Source organism: Octodon degus, unplaced genomic scaffold (genome assembly GCF_000260255.1).
Source record: "Octodon degus isolate 3935 unplaced genomic scaffold, OctDeg1.0 scaffold00007, whole genome shotgun sequence".
In the NCBI taxonomy this organism is placed as follows: domain Eukaryota; kingdom Metazoa; phylum Chordata; class Mammalia; order Rodentia; family Octodontidae; genus Octodon; species Octodon degus.
In genome coordinates, this window is record NW_004524583.1 from 14,544,724 (window position 1) to 14,561,581 (window position 16,858).

Genomic DNA, 16,858 nt, shown 5'->3' on the forward strand with positions numbered 1-16,858 from the left:
CGTGAGGTTGTTGCCAGCATAACCTGGCATGCTGACGCATGAACTTCTTTATAGTAGAGTTCCTCTCGTGAGCCACACATACCATTAATATAGAATGACATTTTTGTATCTTTCCACACTGTCAGATTTAATTGGTTATCAATAGTTCACAAACTGGGCATGGCGATGCATGCCTGTTATCCCAGCACTCGGGAGGCTGAGGCAGGAGGATCACTGAGAGTTCCAGGCCAGCCTGAACTGTAGAGCGAGACTGTCTAAAAAACAAAAAATTAGGGGCAGGGGAGATTGCTCAGTGGAATAAGCGCTTCCATGGCAAGCACAAGGGCCTGAGTTTAATCCCCGGTTCCGCAAAAAAAAATTCACAAGCTGTGTCAGTATCAGTAGCTTCTTTGACTACAGATTTTACTTGGAGTGGTGCCCATGGCAACAGCTAGATGTTGTTTCATTTCGATCTTTATTAATACCTAATAATTTTTTTCTTTTTTTGGTGGAACCAGGGATTGAACTCAGGTCCTGTGCTTGCCAGGGAAGCGCTTATACTACTGAGCCATCTCCCCGCCCCCCCAATAATTATCTTAGCACTCAAATCACACAGCACACAGAAAACGATTGATAGGGGGAAATACAACTCCTCATCTGCTAGATGTCCAACATGCTGAGTTCATGTTCTCTAAAATTAAGGAATGAATTCTAGGAACAATGGAGATTAAGAGTCAGAAGAATTTATTGAGAGAAAGAAAACTTCTGCCTGAGAGGGACAAAAGGGGGGCCGAAAAGTGGGCTGCCCACCCACCCTGCTTCTCAGAGGTGTTTTATTGAGCAACGCCATGAGATAAGGCGGGCTTAAGGTGGGACAGAACTGTAATCAATGAGTAAGATTACAAGTGTAGTAGATGCTTAGGTGATATTGATCCATTAGGAAGTCACAGGTAGGTATAAGGTAGGACAAGACTATGGTAAACCAACAAGTTTTACAACAAATATCGTCTTTTGGGTAATACTGATTAAATAGAGATCAAATGGGGAAACAAGGCAGGTAGCAAGTGCACGGGGCAGACAAGGACTTTGCAGGAAGGGGTGGGGTAAGGAGGTCTGGTCTTCCCCCGCCCTCCAGGTGACTGAGGCCTACCTAGAATACCAGTCACTGCTGTGTATCCCTAGGGGAACAGATGGCTGAGTAGCTCTTCCTTTTCCTGATGTCTGGCCTCCAGTGAGTGTGCCTCCAACCAGTTGTCTCGTGCCCTGACCTCTGGAGGGCCCAGCCCCGTCCGACTGCCTGCCTACGATATTTCTGAGTTAGCTGCCTATAATATGGTAATGTTTAGATTATAGAAACAAAAGAATAAAGAGGCCAGAGGATAGATAGATTGATTTTTTCTTTTTTAATGTCTTTGGTATAGGGTCTCACTACATAGCTCAGACTTGTGGTGATTCTCATTTTCAGCCTCCCCAGCACTGGTATTACAGCTGTGTACCACCACACCTGGTTTTGGTGGCCAGTTCAGTGCCCAGTGCAGGGCTGATGTGGCATGTGGTGCTGGGGATCTAAACTGGGTTCCTGCACTTGCCAGGCAGGTACTTAGACCACTGAGCTATCTCCCCAGCCCTATATTGTCTTTTTTTTTTTCCTTCAATTTTACTGTCTTTTTGAGGCAGGGTCTCACTATGTAGCTCAGGCTGGCCTTGCACTCACTTTGTAGCCCAAGCTGGCCTCAACTCACCAGGATCCTCCAGGCATGTACCACCATGCCTGGCCTAGGCCATAGAATTTACAGAGGCTTGGAGAGAGTGAAGGCCGGGCTTCTCTGTGAATACACGAGTGCTTGGAGGCGGTGAGGTATTAGTCACTTAGCAGTGGCGCTGTTGAAGTAAAGGGCCTAGATAGCTTGGAAGTGAGCAGTGCTGAAGGGCAAGAAGGAACTGCCCCAAGCTGAGGCCATTCAGGGGTTTGTTTCCTAGCCTCTGCCCAAGGCCCTGATGTGTGGCAGCGATGGGCCAGTGTGCTGTGGTACATAGCTTAGGCATCTCGGGTTGAGGTGGCTGCCTCAGTTGTTGGCCTGATAGATTTGATAAACTCACTGGCCTGGGTGTCTCTCATGTGATACAATAAGCCCTGTGTCTGCGTGTCTCAAATTTAACTTAGTTTACAGGTAGTTGGTGGTTTGATTTGGTTCAGTTCAGTTCAGTTTGGTTTGATTCTAGGGATTGAATCCAAAGCCTTCACCCTGAACTACATTCTCAGCCCTTTTTTTTTATTCTTTTGAGACAGGATCTCACCATGCTAAGCTGTCCAGGTTGGGCTCAAACTTGTGGTCTTTCTGCCTCATCTTTCCCAGAGTGCTGGGTTTATAAGCATGTGTTACAACCAATATTGTTTTAAAACATTTTTAGGGGCCGGGGAGATAGCTCAGTAGTATAAGCGCTTGCCTGGCAAGTGCAGGGTCCTGAGTTCAATCCCTGGTACTAAAAAAAAAAAAAAAATTGGACCTAAAACATTTTTAATACGAGGTCTTACTAGTGTGTAGTCCTGGCTAGCTTTGAACCAGCTACGTAGCGCAGGCTGGCCTCTAATTTGCAGTCCTCCCACAGCCTCCCGAGCGCTGGGATCACATGCACGCGCCGCCACACCCACCAGCTGATCTTTCATTAGCACAAATCCAAACCTTAAGGGTGTGCTGTGTACATGGTAGATGGCAAGAAGCAAGGTCGTTCCATCTTAGCATCTGTACCCGAAATGGGAGTACTCGGGGCCAGCTGTGGCTGCAGAGCCGTGCTCTGCACTCTGAGTGAAGAACAGTAATAGAGCATAGCAAACAACAGACCCGGAGAAGCATTTATTGTCAGTGAGCACATGCTCTGCACATAATTAGACAACTGGCAGCACAGCAGTTTGTCTACACCAACATCACCACGAGCATGTGAGAAACACTGCACTGTGATATGATGACGTCATTTGGCAGGAAGGTCCTTTATCCTATAGGACCACTTTTATGTTGACAAACATGTACACATCATGACTGTTTCTAGAAAGAGTAGATTTTCATGGATAGCAACCTGGGATTTCAAATTTTTCTTCTAGCCTAGCATCAGAATTGTCTATTCTTTTCTCCTCCCCCACCCCCACCCCACCCCCTTTTTTTTTAGGAGACAGGGTCTCGCTCTGTTGCCCAGCGTGGCCTCTAAGGCCCAGGCTCACAGTCCTCCTGCTGCAGCCTCACAAGTAGCAGGGATCACAGATACATGTCGATGTGCATGCTGTTTGCAGGGCAGTCAGATCATTTTCTTGAGAGGCTTAGACTTGGGGAGAAGGGGCTGAGACACTGAAGGTGATGAGATCTGCCATCTTGGCAGGGCTGGATCTCTGGTTTTGCCATTGTGGAAAGGGACCCTTTAAATCTTTTGTTCTTTATAGATTTATACTTCTCCCTCACTTCAAAAGCTATCAAATATTGTACTGCTTAGAGACAACCATTTATACAGTTTATGAGTATTCCACTAAAGAAAAAAAAAAAGGAAAGTGAGTGTGATGGTGCATGCCTGAAATCTAAGCACCCTGGGAGGGTGAGGTGGGGGATTCCAGTTTGGAGCCCAGCCTGGGCAACCTGTGACTGAGCAAAACCCTGTCTTAAAATGTAAAAAGGGATGGCGATGTAGCTCACTGTACAGGCCCTGGGTTCAAGCCACACAAGGAGTTTCACTTCAATCTCTTGTTACTCGGCTTATTTTCTTACAGCAGAAGGTGATCTACTACCTCTGCATTTTACTGAAGGATCCCCTGGAACCACACAATGTCTCTCAAGTAGTCCCTGTATTCCAGGTGAGCACAGAGCGGTTTTCCTTCCCCCTGAAGTCCTGTCTTTTTCTCTTTCTGCATATTCAGTGCTATTTATGTTCAGTAGAAACAGACTGTTCTCAGAGTATCTGAAGATACCTGACAGCTAATTTTAGTGGGAATTAGGATTTTAGTGGGGTTTTTTTGTTTTTTGGTTTTTTTTTGGTGGTACCAGGGACAGAACTCAGGACCTTGCATTTGCCAGGCAAGCACTTATTCCACTGAGCTATCTCCCCAGCCCAAGATTTTAGTTATTTCAACCTATCTCCAAGGAAAACATGAGTTTTTGAAAATACTAGGAATTTAGCTTGTATGTGGTATACACCTGTAATATCTGTATTCTGGAATCCTGAGGAAGGAAAGTTCAAAGTTCAAGCCTAATTTGGGCACCATAGCAACTTAATGAGACCTTGTCTCAAAATTAAAAAAATAAGGGCCAAGTTGTGTGTTCAGTGCACAGGCCCTGGGCTCAACCCAAGTACCACAGTTAATCAACAGAAATTAGGAATTCGTGTAAATTGTAGAGAAGTCAAATATTCAATAATTTCTGCCTACAGTTTCTTAACAAAGCACTATTCATGTGCTTTGACTGTCTCAGTTTACAACTTCACACAGAAGTTAACAAAGTACATATGCTAGTACATATTTTGTGTGTTACGCTTTCTTTTCGTGGTACTGGGATTGACCCAACAGCCTTAGCACTGAGCTATATTCCTAGCCATTTTTTGTTTTTGAGAAAATCTTGCTAAACTGCTACCCAGGCTAGGCTTAAACTTGTGACCCACCTGCCTCATCCTCCTGAGCCCTGGGATTACAGGTACGCACTGCCATGCTTGGCTGTGTCTTTTAAAAATCACTAACATGAATCCTTTTACAAAGCCATTATGCAGTGCCAGCCTTTGGTCATTTTTTGCCAAAGCCAGAGCCCACTCCTTAAGTCATATCCGGGTTATTTTGTTTTGCTCCCACAAAAACCATACAGATCTGCTTATAATAATTACTTCAGGGGCTGGGGAGATGGCTCAGTGGAATAAGTGCTTCCCTGGCAAGCACAAGGGCTTGAGTTCAATCCCTGGTTCTGCCAAAAAAAAAAAAAAAAAAAAGCAAACTAAAAAAAAATAATTTTCATAGGTAACTGTTATTTATATGTAGTGAGCCTTACCATACTGCCTCTTCTTTTTCACAAAAGTTTTAAGACAGCTGAACTAAAAATAGTTCTTTTGTATTATAGTTAAGATTTTATTAAACCCTACAGTTTTATAGATTTTTAGTGTTTAAGACTGGACAGCTGGAATTTGTACTTTCCTGTTATTTTCTATGCATAGCCTCTGCTGTGTAGATGAAGGCATTTTCGAGTTATTAAATTTATGTCTCTGTAAGTGACAAGAGTTTCGTATTTCCTTACAGGTACCACTCATTTCCTCTTACTCTAAATTATCTTCTCAATTAGTCAAGTATAATCTAGATCCTGATGCATTTGTAACAATTCTTCATATATTAAGCAGCAAACTTATTAAATATGCTTTTTACATTTAGTTCTATTCTGTCTTTTTAATTTCAGTTGCATTACATTTTGCAGTACAAAATATTTTTCAGAGTGTGTCTGTTAAGCTGCGTTATCTCGCCTCTGAGGTCTGCTTTGTAACTTGGAGCCTCTCTATAAGGCAGTGTCCTTGTTCTTTTTGCCTTCATAAAATTTAGCCAGATTAAAAAGCTGTCCTCTGTGACTCCCCTTGCACACTTCAAGGATGGGCTGTGGGTGTGGGGAGAGGCCCCCGGGCTCTGGGGCTGCTTAGCCTTGAGGTGGCCGAGGTGAGGGCACACATGGACGCAGCACCACCAAGCGTCCACTCACCTCAACTCTGCGCTTCTCCCCTTTGGAATCCAGAGTGCCAAGCCCCGGCTGGACTGCTTGATTCATGTATACAAGAGCTGCCAGGAGGTCCTGGCGCATCAGAAAGCCACATCCACAAGGCCATGAGTTCCCGGCACTCAGAAGGCCGGTGCTATCCCCCAGGGACATGGCTCCCGGGCTGCGCTGCCTGGATTGCTCCCACCGCAGCCACCAGGTGGACACAGCCCTAGACCAGAACGGATGCTGCGGATCTCAGATCACCACACACCAGGTGACTGGAATTCTGACTCGAAGTGCTTCTGTACTGTCATGTTCCTCTTGTAAGGTTTTGCCTACTTTACGGAACAAGGACCACCTGAAGAATTTTGACACAGTATCCAAGGTAACATCAGTCTTGCCAGGCATGGTGGCGCACATCTGAATCCCTGCACTCATGAGGCAGAGGCAGGAGATCACTGAAAATTTGAGACCAGGCTGAGCTACAAAATGAGTTCAAGGCCAGCCTGACATACACAGTGAAATGCATTCTTTAAAAGACAAAAAAAGGTAATATCAGCTAAGAGCACTTTGTGAAATTCCTAAGCATAAATTTACTTTATGTTGAGATTACACTGGGAAGCAAACAGCAGAGGTTCAGAAAAAGCTGTAATTTCCATCTGCATAGTACCCATGTACAGAAGTTACGGAAAAACGTCAAGCTCTTCAGGTACAGGTTAGGAGGATAAATATCCTACAAAGACTATTCTGTTAGCTCCTGTGTTCCGCACCAACTTAACCCATCATGACTCTGTAAATAAAAAACTCATTCTAAAACATTCACAGTAATTGGTTCACAGACCGCACTTTTTATTGACAAATGTGGTCATGGCATTTCAGTCGCTGCTACTTTTCTGTTAACTCAGCATTTTCTATCCTTCAAGACACCTTTACCAAGAGCAGGGAGGTCATCTCAGACAGATTGGACTGAGGCTTCCCGACTCGAGACTGTCATGTTAAAGGAGGATGTACATGTTGGAAGCTTCTATTTCTAAGGCATTTTATTTTGTATAAAATTAATAAACTAAAAGAAGGTCCTGAAGGGTCAGGAAGGAGAGATGGTAAATAGTTTGACCCCACAATTCAGTATGAACACAGCTCCACTGTTTGGTTTTTGTTTGTTTTTGGTACCAGGAATCAAACTCAGGACCCTGCGCTTGCCAGGCATGCGCTGTGCCACTGAGCTATCTCCCTGTCCTATAGCTCTACTCTTACTTTCTTTGGAACCCTACTTCCAAAAACCTTCCTAGGTAGGTAATATATCTACTGGCCTAAGAGACGCTTGGGATATGGAACCAGAGCTATAATCTCTGCTTTTACCCCTAGAGCCTGTGGTACTTGTATGTCTTGTTTGAGGTAGAAATGTCCTGGCTAGACCCCCAGATCCTGGAAGAAGGCAGGAAGAAAACTGGCTGTAAGCTTCCTGCCCTGCGAAGTCGGGTTCACCTACAGGAGGCCGAGGCTGCGCCTCTCCCCATCCTGTTCACGGTTCAAGGGCAGGACAGCAGCTGAGGTGTTCAGATGGGCTGGGCCCAGCCACGCAGATTGTGCAGTGTGCCGCACACACACGTTGTTGAGCTAAAGGCTTGGTTTGTCAGTGCTCCTGCTAAACCACAGTTTTCGGCACTACACTAATGACAAGGCTGCCCTAAAGCTACGAAATAAAAATCAAGTTTCTTAGATGTTGGAAAATCAGAGTATGAACTCTTTCGTTGGCCAGGGGGGGTAAATATCACATTCCCCACACTCAATCAGAACACCGGAGTTGAGGAACATCATGATGTTCTCAAGCAGGCAAAAGGTGAAAAAGTTTGTCTACGTCTTTCATGGGGTACTCAGGCTGGGGACGATGTCACACACACCTGTGCACCCAGCTGGTTCCCAGGTCACCAGAAGCCTCGAGGAGCCTGCCCGGCTGAGGGAGGTGGCCTGGGGTCGTCTTCTGTGTTCCTGACTCACCCTCACTAGCCTCGTAGAGCAGTGGAGGGCATTTGCTTTGGCTCTGAGAGAGCCAGGAGACATCGGCCACCCTGTCCTGCAGCAGGGGAGCACAGACTTCCCAGAGCCCTGTCCGAGCATGAAAGCGAGGCAGGGAGAAGCCGGATTGCACCTGTCTGTTCTTGCTTGGACAGTGCTTCTGGGGTCAGCTTCCAGTCTAGTGTGAGGGAGAGCCTGAATGTGAGCAGGCAGAGTTGTGCCTTGGGGACTGAAGCTACTGTCCCCAAGGGCCACTGCAGCAGCCATCCCCAGTAAAGGGGAAGAATTATTCCATCCCCTTTCTCCAGCCCTGCCCACCTTTCCCATGTAGGAAAAGAAGTCCGGTTTTAGTGAGTGCTACACTTTTGTCAGAGTTGTCCTGTTCCGTATAGAGATACGCAGGAAACTTCAAGTATAAATCCCCACATAAGGATCATATACAATATAAAAAATTAAAAAATCTCACTTCCCCTGAGACTATCAGTGCAAAAAGCCTCAAGTATAGCACTGGAGCCCTCGGGATCAGTGGACCGTCCCTGTCTGTGTCTAGGATCAGGTACCATTCAGTGTCAGTATTTTTGTTTAAAAAAAAAAAGGCAGAGTGGTTCTTACACTGGGTCTGAATCCACGAAGGTTGGGCCCTGATACACCACACCATGCCTGGAGAGTAGAGGTGGCAGTGGAGGGCTGTCAGAACCATCACAGTAGTACGAAACCCTAGGATATAAATCTAATCCTAGAGGCACCAGTGCTGGTGGGGAAAGGTAACAGAAACATTCACAGCAATGCTGGCCTCTTGGTGGCACAGGAAACAGAAGCACACTGTCATCCGTCCAGCTCCCTCGGCCGGCGTGCAGCAGGCAGCTTGGCAGGCGAGCGGCGTGCAGTTGGAGAGCAGTGGTTCATGTAGCTGGCCATGATGAAGGTGGCCTCTGCAATCTAAGGAGGGCCAAGAACTGAACTAGCCCCGCCTTGCTGGCTGGCTTCCTACTGTTACTCTGGCTACATCACCTTCCTAAGCTTTGCTTCCCACTTGGGAGACAACATCCAGGGGGAATCACTGCTGCGAGGCTCAGGGGCCCAGTGGAATGAGCCCACTGGTCTGGAGAGCCAAGCTGAACAGGGAAATAGAAGGCCAGTGTCTGCTCATTGTCCCTGCAGCTGGCAGGAGAACCTCAGCAGGGGGTCCTGCATGTTCTCCCTTGGGAGGAGTGTAGAAAACTCCAGCTTCAGCAGAAGCTGCGCCTAAGATGAGAGCACCTTACCAGGGACGCTGCCCTGCCTGGGGCCTGCAGCAGGGAGGGCGGGCAGGTGGGCACTGACCAGGCCTGCACAGCACTGGGCTCTGCAGAGTTGCAAGGCGCAGAGGTGTGGCTGGCTTGCAGTTTACTCCCAGCACCCCTTCCCTACCAGTCCAGCAGTGACCATGAAATGCAGCGCTCCCTGAATCCTCTTGAGTGCTGACACACATAAGGCCGAAACCTGGACCAGGCCACTGGCACAATGGCCATTCTGGAGTCCCATCCTGACCTGTTTCCTCTCTGAGCCCTATGCTCACTTCTCCTATCACAGCAGTGGTCAGACTCACCTTGGGAGCAGCCATTCTGAAGATGAGCTTGTCGATGTGGCCTTTGCCAGAGCTCTGGTCTGGAACGGATCTGATCACAAGCATGAAGTCATCCCTGTAGCCACCAAAGGTTGTCACTGAAGAGTAGGGGTAAGTGACGCGCACTTGCTGTGGAAAGGAGCCGGTGAGTTCCAGGGAAACTGCGCCCATCTCTTCTAGGCACAGGTAGCCGTAGCCCAGAAGGGAGAACCCCGAAGTGGCCATGACTTAGGGATCTAGATCTTAAATATGTACAAGTTGCCTTTAGACTGGAGTTGAGCACTGCATGGGCAGGGGTGTCACCTGGCTCAGGCCTCTGAGTCCAGGGAGAAGATGATACAGAGCTCAGAAGGAAGCAGGTCGGAACCAACCCGGCCCTCCCGTACCATGGTGTGGCGGTCCAGGATGCTGACTCCATCTTCATTGATGGCAATCCACACCAGAGTGTTCTCCTTGGACGACGATGGGGCAGGCTGCAGAAACAAGAGGCTGTCAGATGCAGCCACAGAGATTCTGAACTGTGTGTCCTTCCTGAGGATGGAGGTACATCCTGGGACCTGCTAAGCACTGACTTTCAACCACCTCACCTTGGGAGACACCAAAAATGGCACTTGGACAGCAAACAACAAATGGGCTGGCCTTGCGGCTCTGTCTGCCTACTGACCACCCCAAAGGTGAGGCAATCCTGTCCTGTTGGGTGGAGAGCCAAGCACTGCAGAATAGACACCTCCCCCAGGACTCTGCTCTCTGCGTGGGGAATAGGATGCTTCCAGCTCTCACAAACAGTAGTTCACCCAGTCTTTCTTCCTAGGGGCTGTGAGAAAAATAAAAATCAAAAAGGCAATTTCATGGACTTTGGGCTCTACCAGTGAGTTTGTGACTATATGATGGGCCTTTCATGCATGTTTTCACTGCCGTGGCTATAGGAGGGTAATTCAGGGCCAGGGAGATAGCTCAGCGGTGTAAGCACCTGCCTGGCAAGTGCAAGGTCTGGAGTTCGATCCCTACCAAAAAAGGAGAGTAATTCAGAGGCGATCTCTCTCTTACCCAGAATGCCAGAGGGGTTGGCACCTTGCACAAAGCTTTTCCTAACCTTCCCAACTGGGCCTCCATTAGGTGCCTTTGTAACACCTCTACTTGTCCTTCATAGTACTCGTGACCTCAGTACGTGGATAGAGAGAAAAACTAGGTGTGTGACTAGTTTGTATCTCCCACCACATGGGCGCTTCATGAAGGCCACGACTGTCTGATTTGTCCACTTTTTACAACCTGAAACAATTACCCTAGACTTAGGCGCTCAACAACTATCTGTTGGAATGAGTGATGTCCATTCTCTGATCTGAAGCTTCTGTGAACGTCCTAATAGTCACCTTATGTGGAGGATCACCTGGGTGACTCTCCCTGAAAGAAAAGCAGTTGTCTGCATTTTGGCTGTGCCTGACTCTATATCCATGCATTAATAGGCACAGAGCTGGCTAGGACTGTTCCTTATCCTTTCAACTGGCTTTGAGCAACGCACATGGGTCTAGCAGAGGTGCTGGTGGTAGTCTTTGAAGATGGCCCTGGTGTTTCCCCAATAACCCCCACCTGCTGCTCGTTAACATGAGCTGACGAAGAGTCAAGGCGCCACACTGTCAGCTAGGATCAAGCCTTGAGCTAGAGGCTATGACTTCCTGGGGCTTGAAAGATTACACATCAGAGCTGAAGCACCAGACTTCAAAACATTAGACACTATCTCAATAGCATAATGCAAATTACTTTTTCTGCATATCCTTCTCTCTGCATATCGCAGAGGTAAATGCAGGCCTCCTGCCTAGCCCAGCTCACAGCACTCACCTACTTCCTGCTATTATGTCATTCATCCTCAAGCCATTTCTCCTTCATGACTGAATAAAACCCAGGTCTGGCCCTGGGTCGAGGCCTTTGTTCCAGATAGCATCACCAGGGCTGGAATTAGGACCCCCTGGCTCCCCATAATTATAAATATGCTTTAGTGTCTTTATTTTCGCCGTGGGTTGCACCGCGAGTGGTAGATTGGAATTAACTTGGTGAGATTCCAATAATGCATCTTGGGGATTACAAATATAAACTTCTTGGACTGAGATGAGGACCAAAAAGGGCTCACTACAAGCTGTGTGATTATAGTGCCTGATCACTGGACGATGGCTGTGGCTACCTATTAAGTTCAGGCACACTGGACATCTGGTGAGGAAAGTTCCAGCTGAAATTACTTGGGCCTCCTGTCCTTCATGCAGAGATGAAATTAACTCTTGCTTGAGTCCTTGTAATCTCCCTGTATTCATCGCTAAGCCAGTAGAGATGTATTTGTTTAGGTTCTACATTGTTCTTTCAAACTTTACAAAAACAGCGTTAGGGTATTATTTTCAAATCTGTGTGTGAATGAGTTGACGCTATCTCTTCTTTCCGGAATAACAGCACTGAGAAGTCAATAAAGGAACAAGGGTAAGCAATGAATCAATCACACCTCGCAGGAGAAAGCTAGAAATGGGTGGGAGGATGGTGACCCCTAGCGGTGGTTAGTGGAGGTGTGGGCTGCAGGATTGGCTCCCAGATGACCAGATGGGGAAGGCAGCTCCAGAAAAAAACCTATGCAAGGCCTTCCCAAGGGTGTTGGCTGCTCCTTTCCGTGGCACTTACCTGAGCAGCAAAGAGCTTGGCACCAAACAGAGGCCACTTCCGGGCTACGGTCAGGTAGGTGCGAGTGTACTCAGCCAAGGAACGGCCCTGCAGTGACGCCCACCTCATGGCCAGCATATTTGCCAGGTGCCTGGTTTGGGTGAGTGGAGAGAAATGACGCCAGTCAGGGGCCAGCTTGTCTTCACTGAGGCCTCCCCAAGGTGACTCCCCACAAAGCCATGCAGCTCCCTACCTCAGCTGTTCGGGAGGGGCACCAAGCCTGTAGTGTCTCGGATAGAACCTGTCTAGGACCTGCTGGAGGAGATGCTGGGCTTTGGAGGGCGGAGTGCCCCCGGGGCCTGGTAGGACAGGCTTCTCCATGTCCCCATATTCTATCTGCAGGAGAGCACATGAGAAGATGTCAAGAACCTGCATGGGGCCTGCTGTGTGCTTAGGGGAACTAAACCACCTGTGTTTCCCTGGTGGGCTGTAAAAGGACAGTGAGAAACCCCTGTGAACAAAGCCTTTCACTCCAGGCACTGGAGAAGCGGCCACAGGGCCCTGGAACTCGCGTTTGGTAGCCGAGTGCCTTATTCAAAGACAGTTAGTGGCAGATGAAGGAAAGCAACGTGGAAGGCTTGTTTCCAATCCAAAAGATGGGCTGTACACAGGTGCTATGGACCAGGTGCTACTGGGCAGCAGCACTTGGAGCCCTACACTTCGGACACAGCCCTGCCATTTCCTAGCTCGGTGAACTTCAATTTCCTCATTTATGGGAGGGCGAGAACTGCACGGGATATGCATCTAAATGGCTTAGCACCGGCTCTGTGGCAGTGTTCATCCTAATGTTTATAGTTGTAAGGCTCAACGGTTATTCCCCACCCACTTCAGGATCTTACCACGAAAGTATCCCAGCCACCTCTGGCCAGATGGCCTCCTAGAGCTAAGGAAGCATTCAAGCCTAAATGCGTTCTTTTTAATCCTCCCGATCAACTTGGATGGCTTATGAATTTCAGCACAGATACCATGGGATATACACGAGCCAAGTATCACACTTAGCACAACCCCGCGGAGTGCAGGCAGCTAGGGAAGGGCTTGTCCCTTAGCTGTGCAGAGAGCACATGCGTGGACAGACCTGGCCAAGATCATACACTGCAAAGCAGCCAGGACTCCGCCCATCCCTTGGATTTGCAGTGCAGCCCTCCCAGCTAGCCTGGGTCTGCTGCAGGTGAGAAACTGGGCTGCGTGGTCTGCTGCCGGCCATGCCAGACCTCCCCGGTGCCTCTGCTGTGCAGCATCGCCCGTCTACGTGGTGTCACACCCAGAAGCCCCAGGCGGCACACTGACCCTCTGGCTTCCGTACCTGGGCCATCAGGCCAGCCATCTCCAAGGCCAGCTCCTTGCTGACTGGAAACCTCCCTGCCACTATTTCTCCATTGGTTTGATAGGCGAGCAGCAGCCGCTCCCGCTCCGTCTCCCCTTTGACCTGACTCCGAAAGTGCAGCCTGCAGGGACAGAATGAGAAGCCAGGTCTCAGCTGGGACCCCAAGGAGGGTGAAGCTTCCTCCCGACCTGTTCCCCCTCCCCTATTCCCGTACCCTCCTCTCCGCCCCTCTTGCCCTCTTCATGGATCTGTTTATCTTGATTTCCAAAGGAGAAAACACCCTTCAGACTGTGTGAGACTATTTTCTGTTGCCCCAGAAAGCTGTGATCAAGTATGATGTGGAGCACATGCAAAGCCACACGGACGGAATGCTTTCAGCAAGCAGCACGTGGGTAATTCTGAAAGCCACTAGACTTGCAGGTTTGGAAGGGAAACACAGTACACAGAACCAGATGAGTTACGATTCCAGGAGACCAAGGAAAGGACTTTCCTGGAGACACTGGAATAGAATTTTCTTAAACTGATAGAAAGTCAGGATGTCTACTTATGTATTTCCTGGAAGTGGGAGCGGAGCTATTTATTCTTCAGCCTTAAAATACCTGGTACTCATATAAAACTGCATTTCTATAATGTAACATCTGCAGCCATCCCAGGAAGTTGGCATTTTTCTGGCGTGTGTGCGTGCGTGTGTGTGTGTGTGTGTCTGTATGTGTGTATATGTGTGCACACACGCAGTGTGAGGAAAACTGCAAGCTTGGGCCCAGCTAATGGCCGCCTGGCAGGGTTCTACCTGTGGGTCATTTTCTGCCTGTCCCCAAAAGGCCACCCCGTTGAGGAGGTGTTGCACTGGCACCCAGGGGCACCTCACGCAGCATGCAGGACCTGTTCTTGTACGTCAGCTTCACGATGCGTGTTCCCCCCTCAGACTTCCCAGGGTGAAGCTCCTTCAAGGCTTGTTCCCACTTGGAGATGGCGTCACAGATCTTAAAGAGGCAAAAGAGGAACATAAGAAAAGCCCCTCATGAGCACAGTGATATCCAGCCAAGACTGGGCCAAGGAGGGGCTACAGGAGCTGCCGCTCAACAGGAGCCGCCTTGTAGGGCCTCCCGCTGCCAGCACTGCAGTCCCTGGGACCCACAAGCAAGGACATGGAGGGCAGCCGGGGATGGTGCAAGGGCAGCTCTCCCACCAGCCCTGACAGGGAAGGGACCTCCCTGGGGCGAGGCAGGCTCCAGTCAAAGCACACAGCTACCTAAGTCCACTTCCACTCCATCAACCTCAATCTCCTCTTCATGCACAAAGGTCTATCATGTAACAAAACTGTACAGATGCCTGAACAGTTATGAAGGTGTGCGGCAGTTTTTAGACAATGATAGAAGACTAGATGCCTTTCTTCTGCTGTAAAGGAAGGACACAGGGCCAGCCAAATAGCTCAGCAGATTAAAGCGCCTGCTTAGGCAGATGCAGTGGCCAGGCTTGGATCCCCAGCATGCTGTGCCGGCCCCACCCCTGGGGCACACTGAGAAGGCAACTGAGGCTGGACATGGTGGCACATGCTTGTAATCCCAGCTCTTTGGGAGGCTGAACACAGGAGAATCACTGAGTCTGATCTATGTAGTGAGATCCTGTAGACTTTGCAGACCCTTACTAAAATACAAAAAAAGGAAAAAAAAAAAAAAAAGGGCAAGAGCCAAATAATACTGCCAAATGGAGTAGCGCGTTCCCACAAACCCTGTACACCAGGGCACTTCAGACGTACTGTTGCAAGGACCTGCCTCCTTGAAACGGGATTGGACCTAGAAGCAAGTCAGAGGCCCTACAGACAGAGTGAAAGGGTGCTAACACACCACACCACACCCAGTGGGGCCAGGCACAGAACTGTCCACCTTTGTAGGGGCAGATAAAACTGGTGACAGGTTTGATGGGGCCTCCCTGGCCCTACACCCAGCTGGGAAGAGGCTCTTCCTCTGGACACTACGTGGCCACTCGAGGGAGACAGGCTGTGGGGATTTTGTGTATATGCAGCTTTTCTCTGCCTGTATAGATAGTTGGGAGGACAGCACAATCATGCTAGTTGTCCACCTTTGGGCTCAGCACCAAAGTGACCGCTGAGCCGTCAGGACTACACTAGATGGGCTCTGTGCCCACCACAATATCCTTGGGCAGTGGGGGAGCTATCACCTTGACACTCCCCTGCAGACAGTGTTCCAGGTCCCTGCCGGAAGGGTCATCTGTGAAGAGGGCAAAACCAGAGTGGGATGACTTCCTCATGCCTGTCTCCTGGTTCAGCCGCTGGAGGAACTCGTCAACTGTGGAGGAGCCATCAAAACCAACCACCTGTGGAAAGAGGCATTCTCACCCAGACTGAACTTCCGGGGAGCTCGCTAGGGCTCGTGGAGGGGTCTCGGTCCCATAGGTGCAAAGGAGCAAGGGAAACTGATATACCAAAGTGGGCCTCATATTCCTCGGCAGAGGCTCGCTCCTGCCGTTGTCCCTCTTTCGGAGACTCTGGCTCCCACCACTCTTTCGTTCAGGTCTCAGCTTCTGTTCTAAGCATTGAGTTCCACAGATCTATTTTCAAGCACTTGGGTGCTTTAAGCTTTTCTGTCCCTCTACCCTGGCTCTGACGACCCCATTCCCATGCCGAATCCTAGACGCCTTCCTTTTGTTGCTGGGCCCATTCCGGGGGCTAAGCCCCCACTGGCCCAGCCGGCCCTCACCTGGTACGTCCCGTTGGCAAAGTGCACAGGGATGCTGAAGGGCAGGGAGTGGTGGAAGGGGTTTCGCAGCAAGATGGACACCACTTCCATGTGTGATGGCCTGGCCTCCCGCTCCCCCGTCTGTAGGGTCCGCTCCACAGCCCGCTGGCAGTAGGTGGCATACTGGCCGGTTTCATTGCTAAAAAGACAGGGAAAAGAAGAAGGGAGGCAGAACTCTGCTCATCGCTGGCTCTGGCATCTGGGAGGCCTTCCCAGACTTAGCCAGGACGAGTGCAGCTGGTCTGGGCGCTGTCAGCCAGGCCTGTGTGTGCCAGGTTACTGCAAGGTGTCTTCTTGTAGAATCCAGAAGACTGTGGCAACAAAGCAAATGTTCAGGGATAATTTGGGAGCAATGAGGCTCACGAGCCCCATAAACCACCCCCAGACACAGGTGGCGTACACAGAAGCCGAGGCTGCCCAGACCTGTAGGAATCCCTTTGTTTTCACAATAGTGGGCGGAGCAATGCCAAGAGAATCTCAGAGGGCAGACAAGATTTGCTCCCCTGGTCTCCCCTTAGCTCCCCTTTTAAATCACGCCAGCTAGCAGTGCTGCAGTGACAGGGGAACGCGGCCGCCTACCTGGGATCTGCATGGCGCTGGAGCTGCTGTTTGATGTACCACAGGAAGTGATGCTGAGGCAGGAAAAGTGGAGCACACAGGGCCAGGAGCTGCCAGCACTGCCGGGGACACGGGGTAAGTGCCGGGTATGCCGTGCGCCTGCCCACCCGCCTGCCCACCCACACAGTCCTCGGCTACGGGGCCTGCCATACTC

At 49.5% G+C, this 16,858-nt stretch overlaps 2 protein-coding genes across 2 annotated transcripts in view; one reads left to right on the forward strand and one right to left on the reverse strand.

Moving 5' to 3' along the window:
* The window catches only part of Pigh (phosphatidylinositol glycan anchor biosynthesis class H), a 12,637-nt gene extending 6,479 nt beyond the window's left edge, over nucleotides 1-6,158 (forward strand). Inside the window, exons 2-3 of the mRNA XM_023701433.1 lie at nucleotides 3,565-3,817; nucleotides 5,721-6,158. Coding sequence (XP_023557201.1) covers nucleotides 3,565-3,817; nucleotides 5,721-5,813 — 346 coding nt within the window. The 3' untranslated portion in view covers nucleotides 5,814-6,158. The remainder of the gene's footprint in view (nucleotides 1-3,564; nucleotides 3,818-5,720) is intronic.
* Nucleotides 6,159-7,448: 1,290 nt separating this feature from the next.
* The window catches only part of Plekhh1 (pleckstrin homology, MyTH4 and FERM domain containing H1), a 41,520-nt gene continuing 32,110 nt past the window's right edge, over nucleotides 7,449-16,858 (reverse strand). The window contains exons 20-29 of the mRNA XM_004624773.3: nucleotides 16,666-16,763; nucleotides 16,048-16,225; nucleotides 15,509-15,664; nucleotides 14,210-14,310; nucleotides 13,307-13,448; nucleotides 12,197-12,339; nucleotides 11,965-12,094; nucleotides 9,693-9,779; nucleotides 9,289-9,435; nucleotides 7,449-8,639 (exon numbers count right to left, since the gene is read on the reverse strand). Coding sequence (XP_004624830.2) covers nucleotides 8,526-8,639; nucleotides 9,289-9,435; nucleotides 9,693-9,779; nucleotides 11,965-12,094; nucleotides 12,197-12,339; nucleotides 13,307-13,448; nucleotides 14,210-14,310; nucleotides 15,509-15,664; nucleotides 16,048-16,225; nucleotides 16,666-16,763 — 1,296 coding nt within the window. The 3' untranslated portion in view covers nucleotides 7,449-8,525. The remainder of the gene's footprint in view (nucleotides 8,640-9,288; nucleotides 9,436-9,692; nucleotides 9,780-11,964; nucleotides 12,095-12,196; nucleotides 12,340-13,306; nucleotides 13,449-14,209; nucleotides 14,311-15,508; nucleotides 15,665-16,047; nucleotides 16,226-16,665; nucleotides 16,764-16,858) is intronic.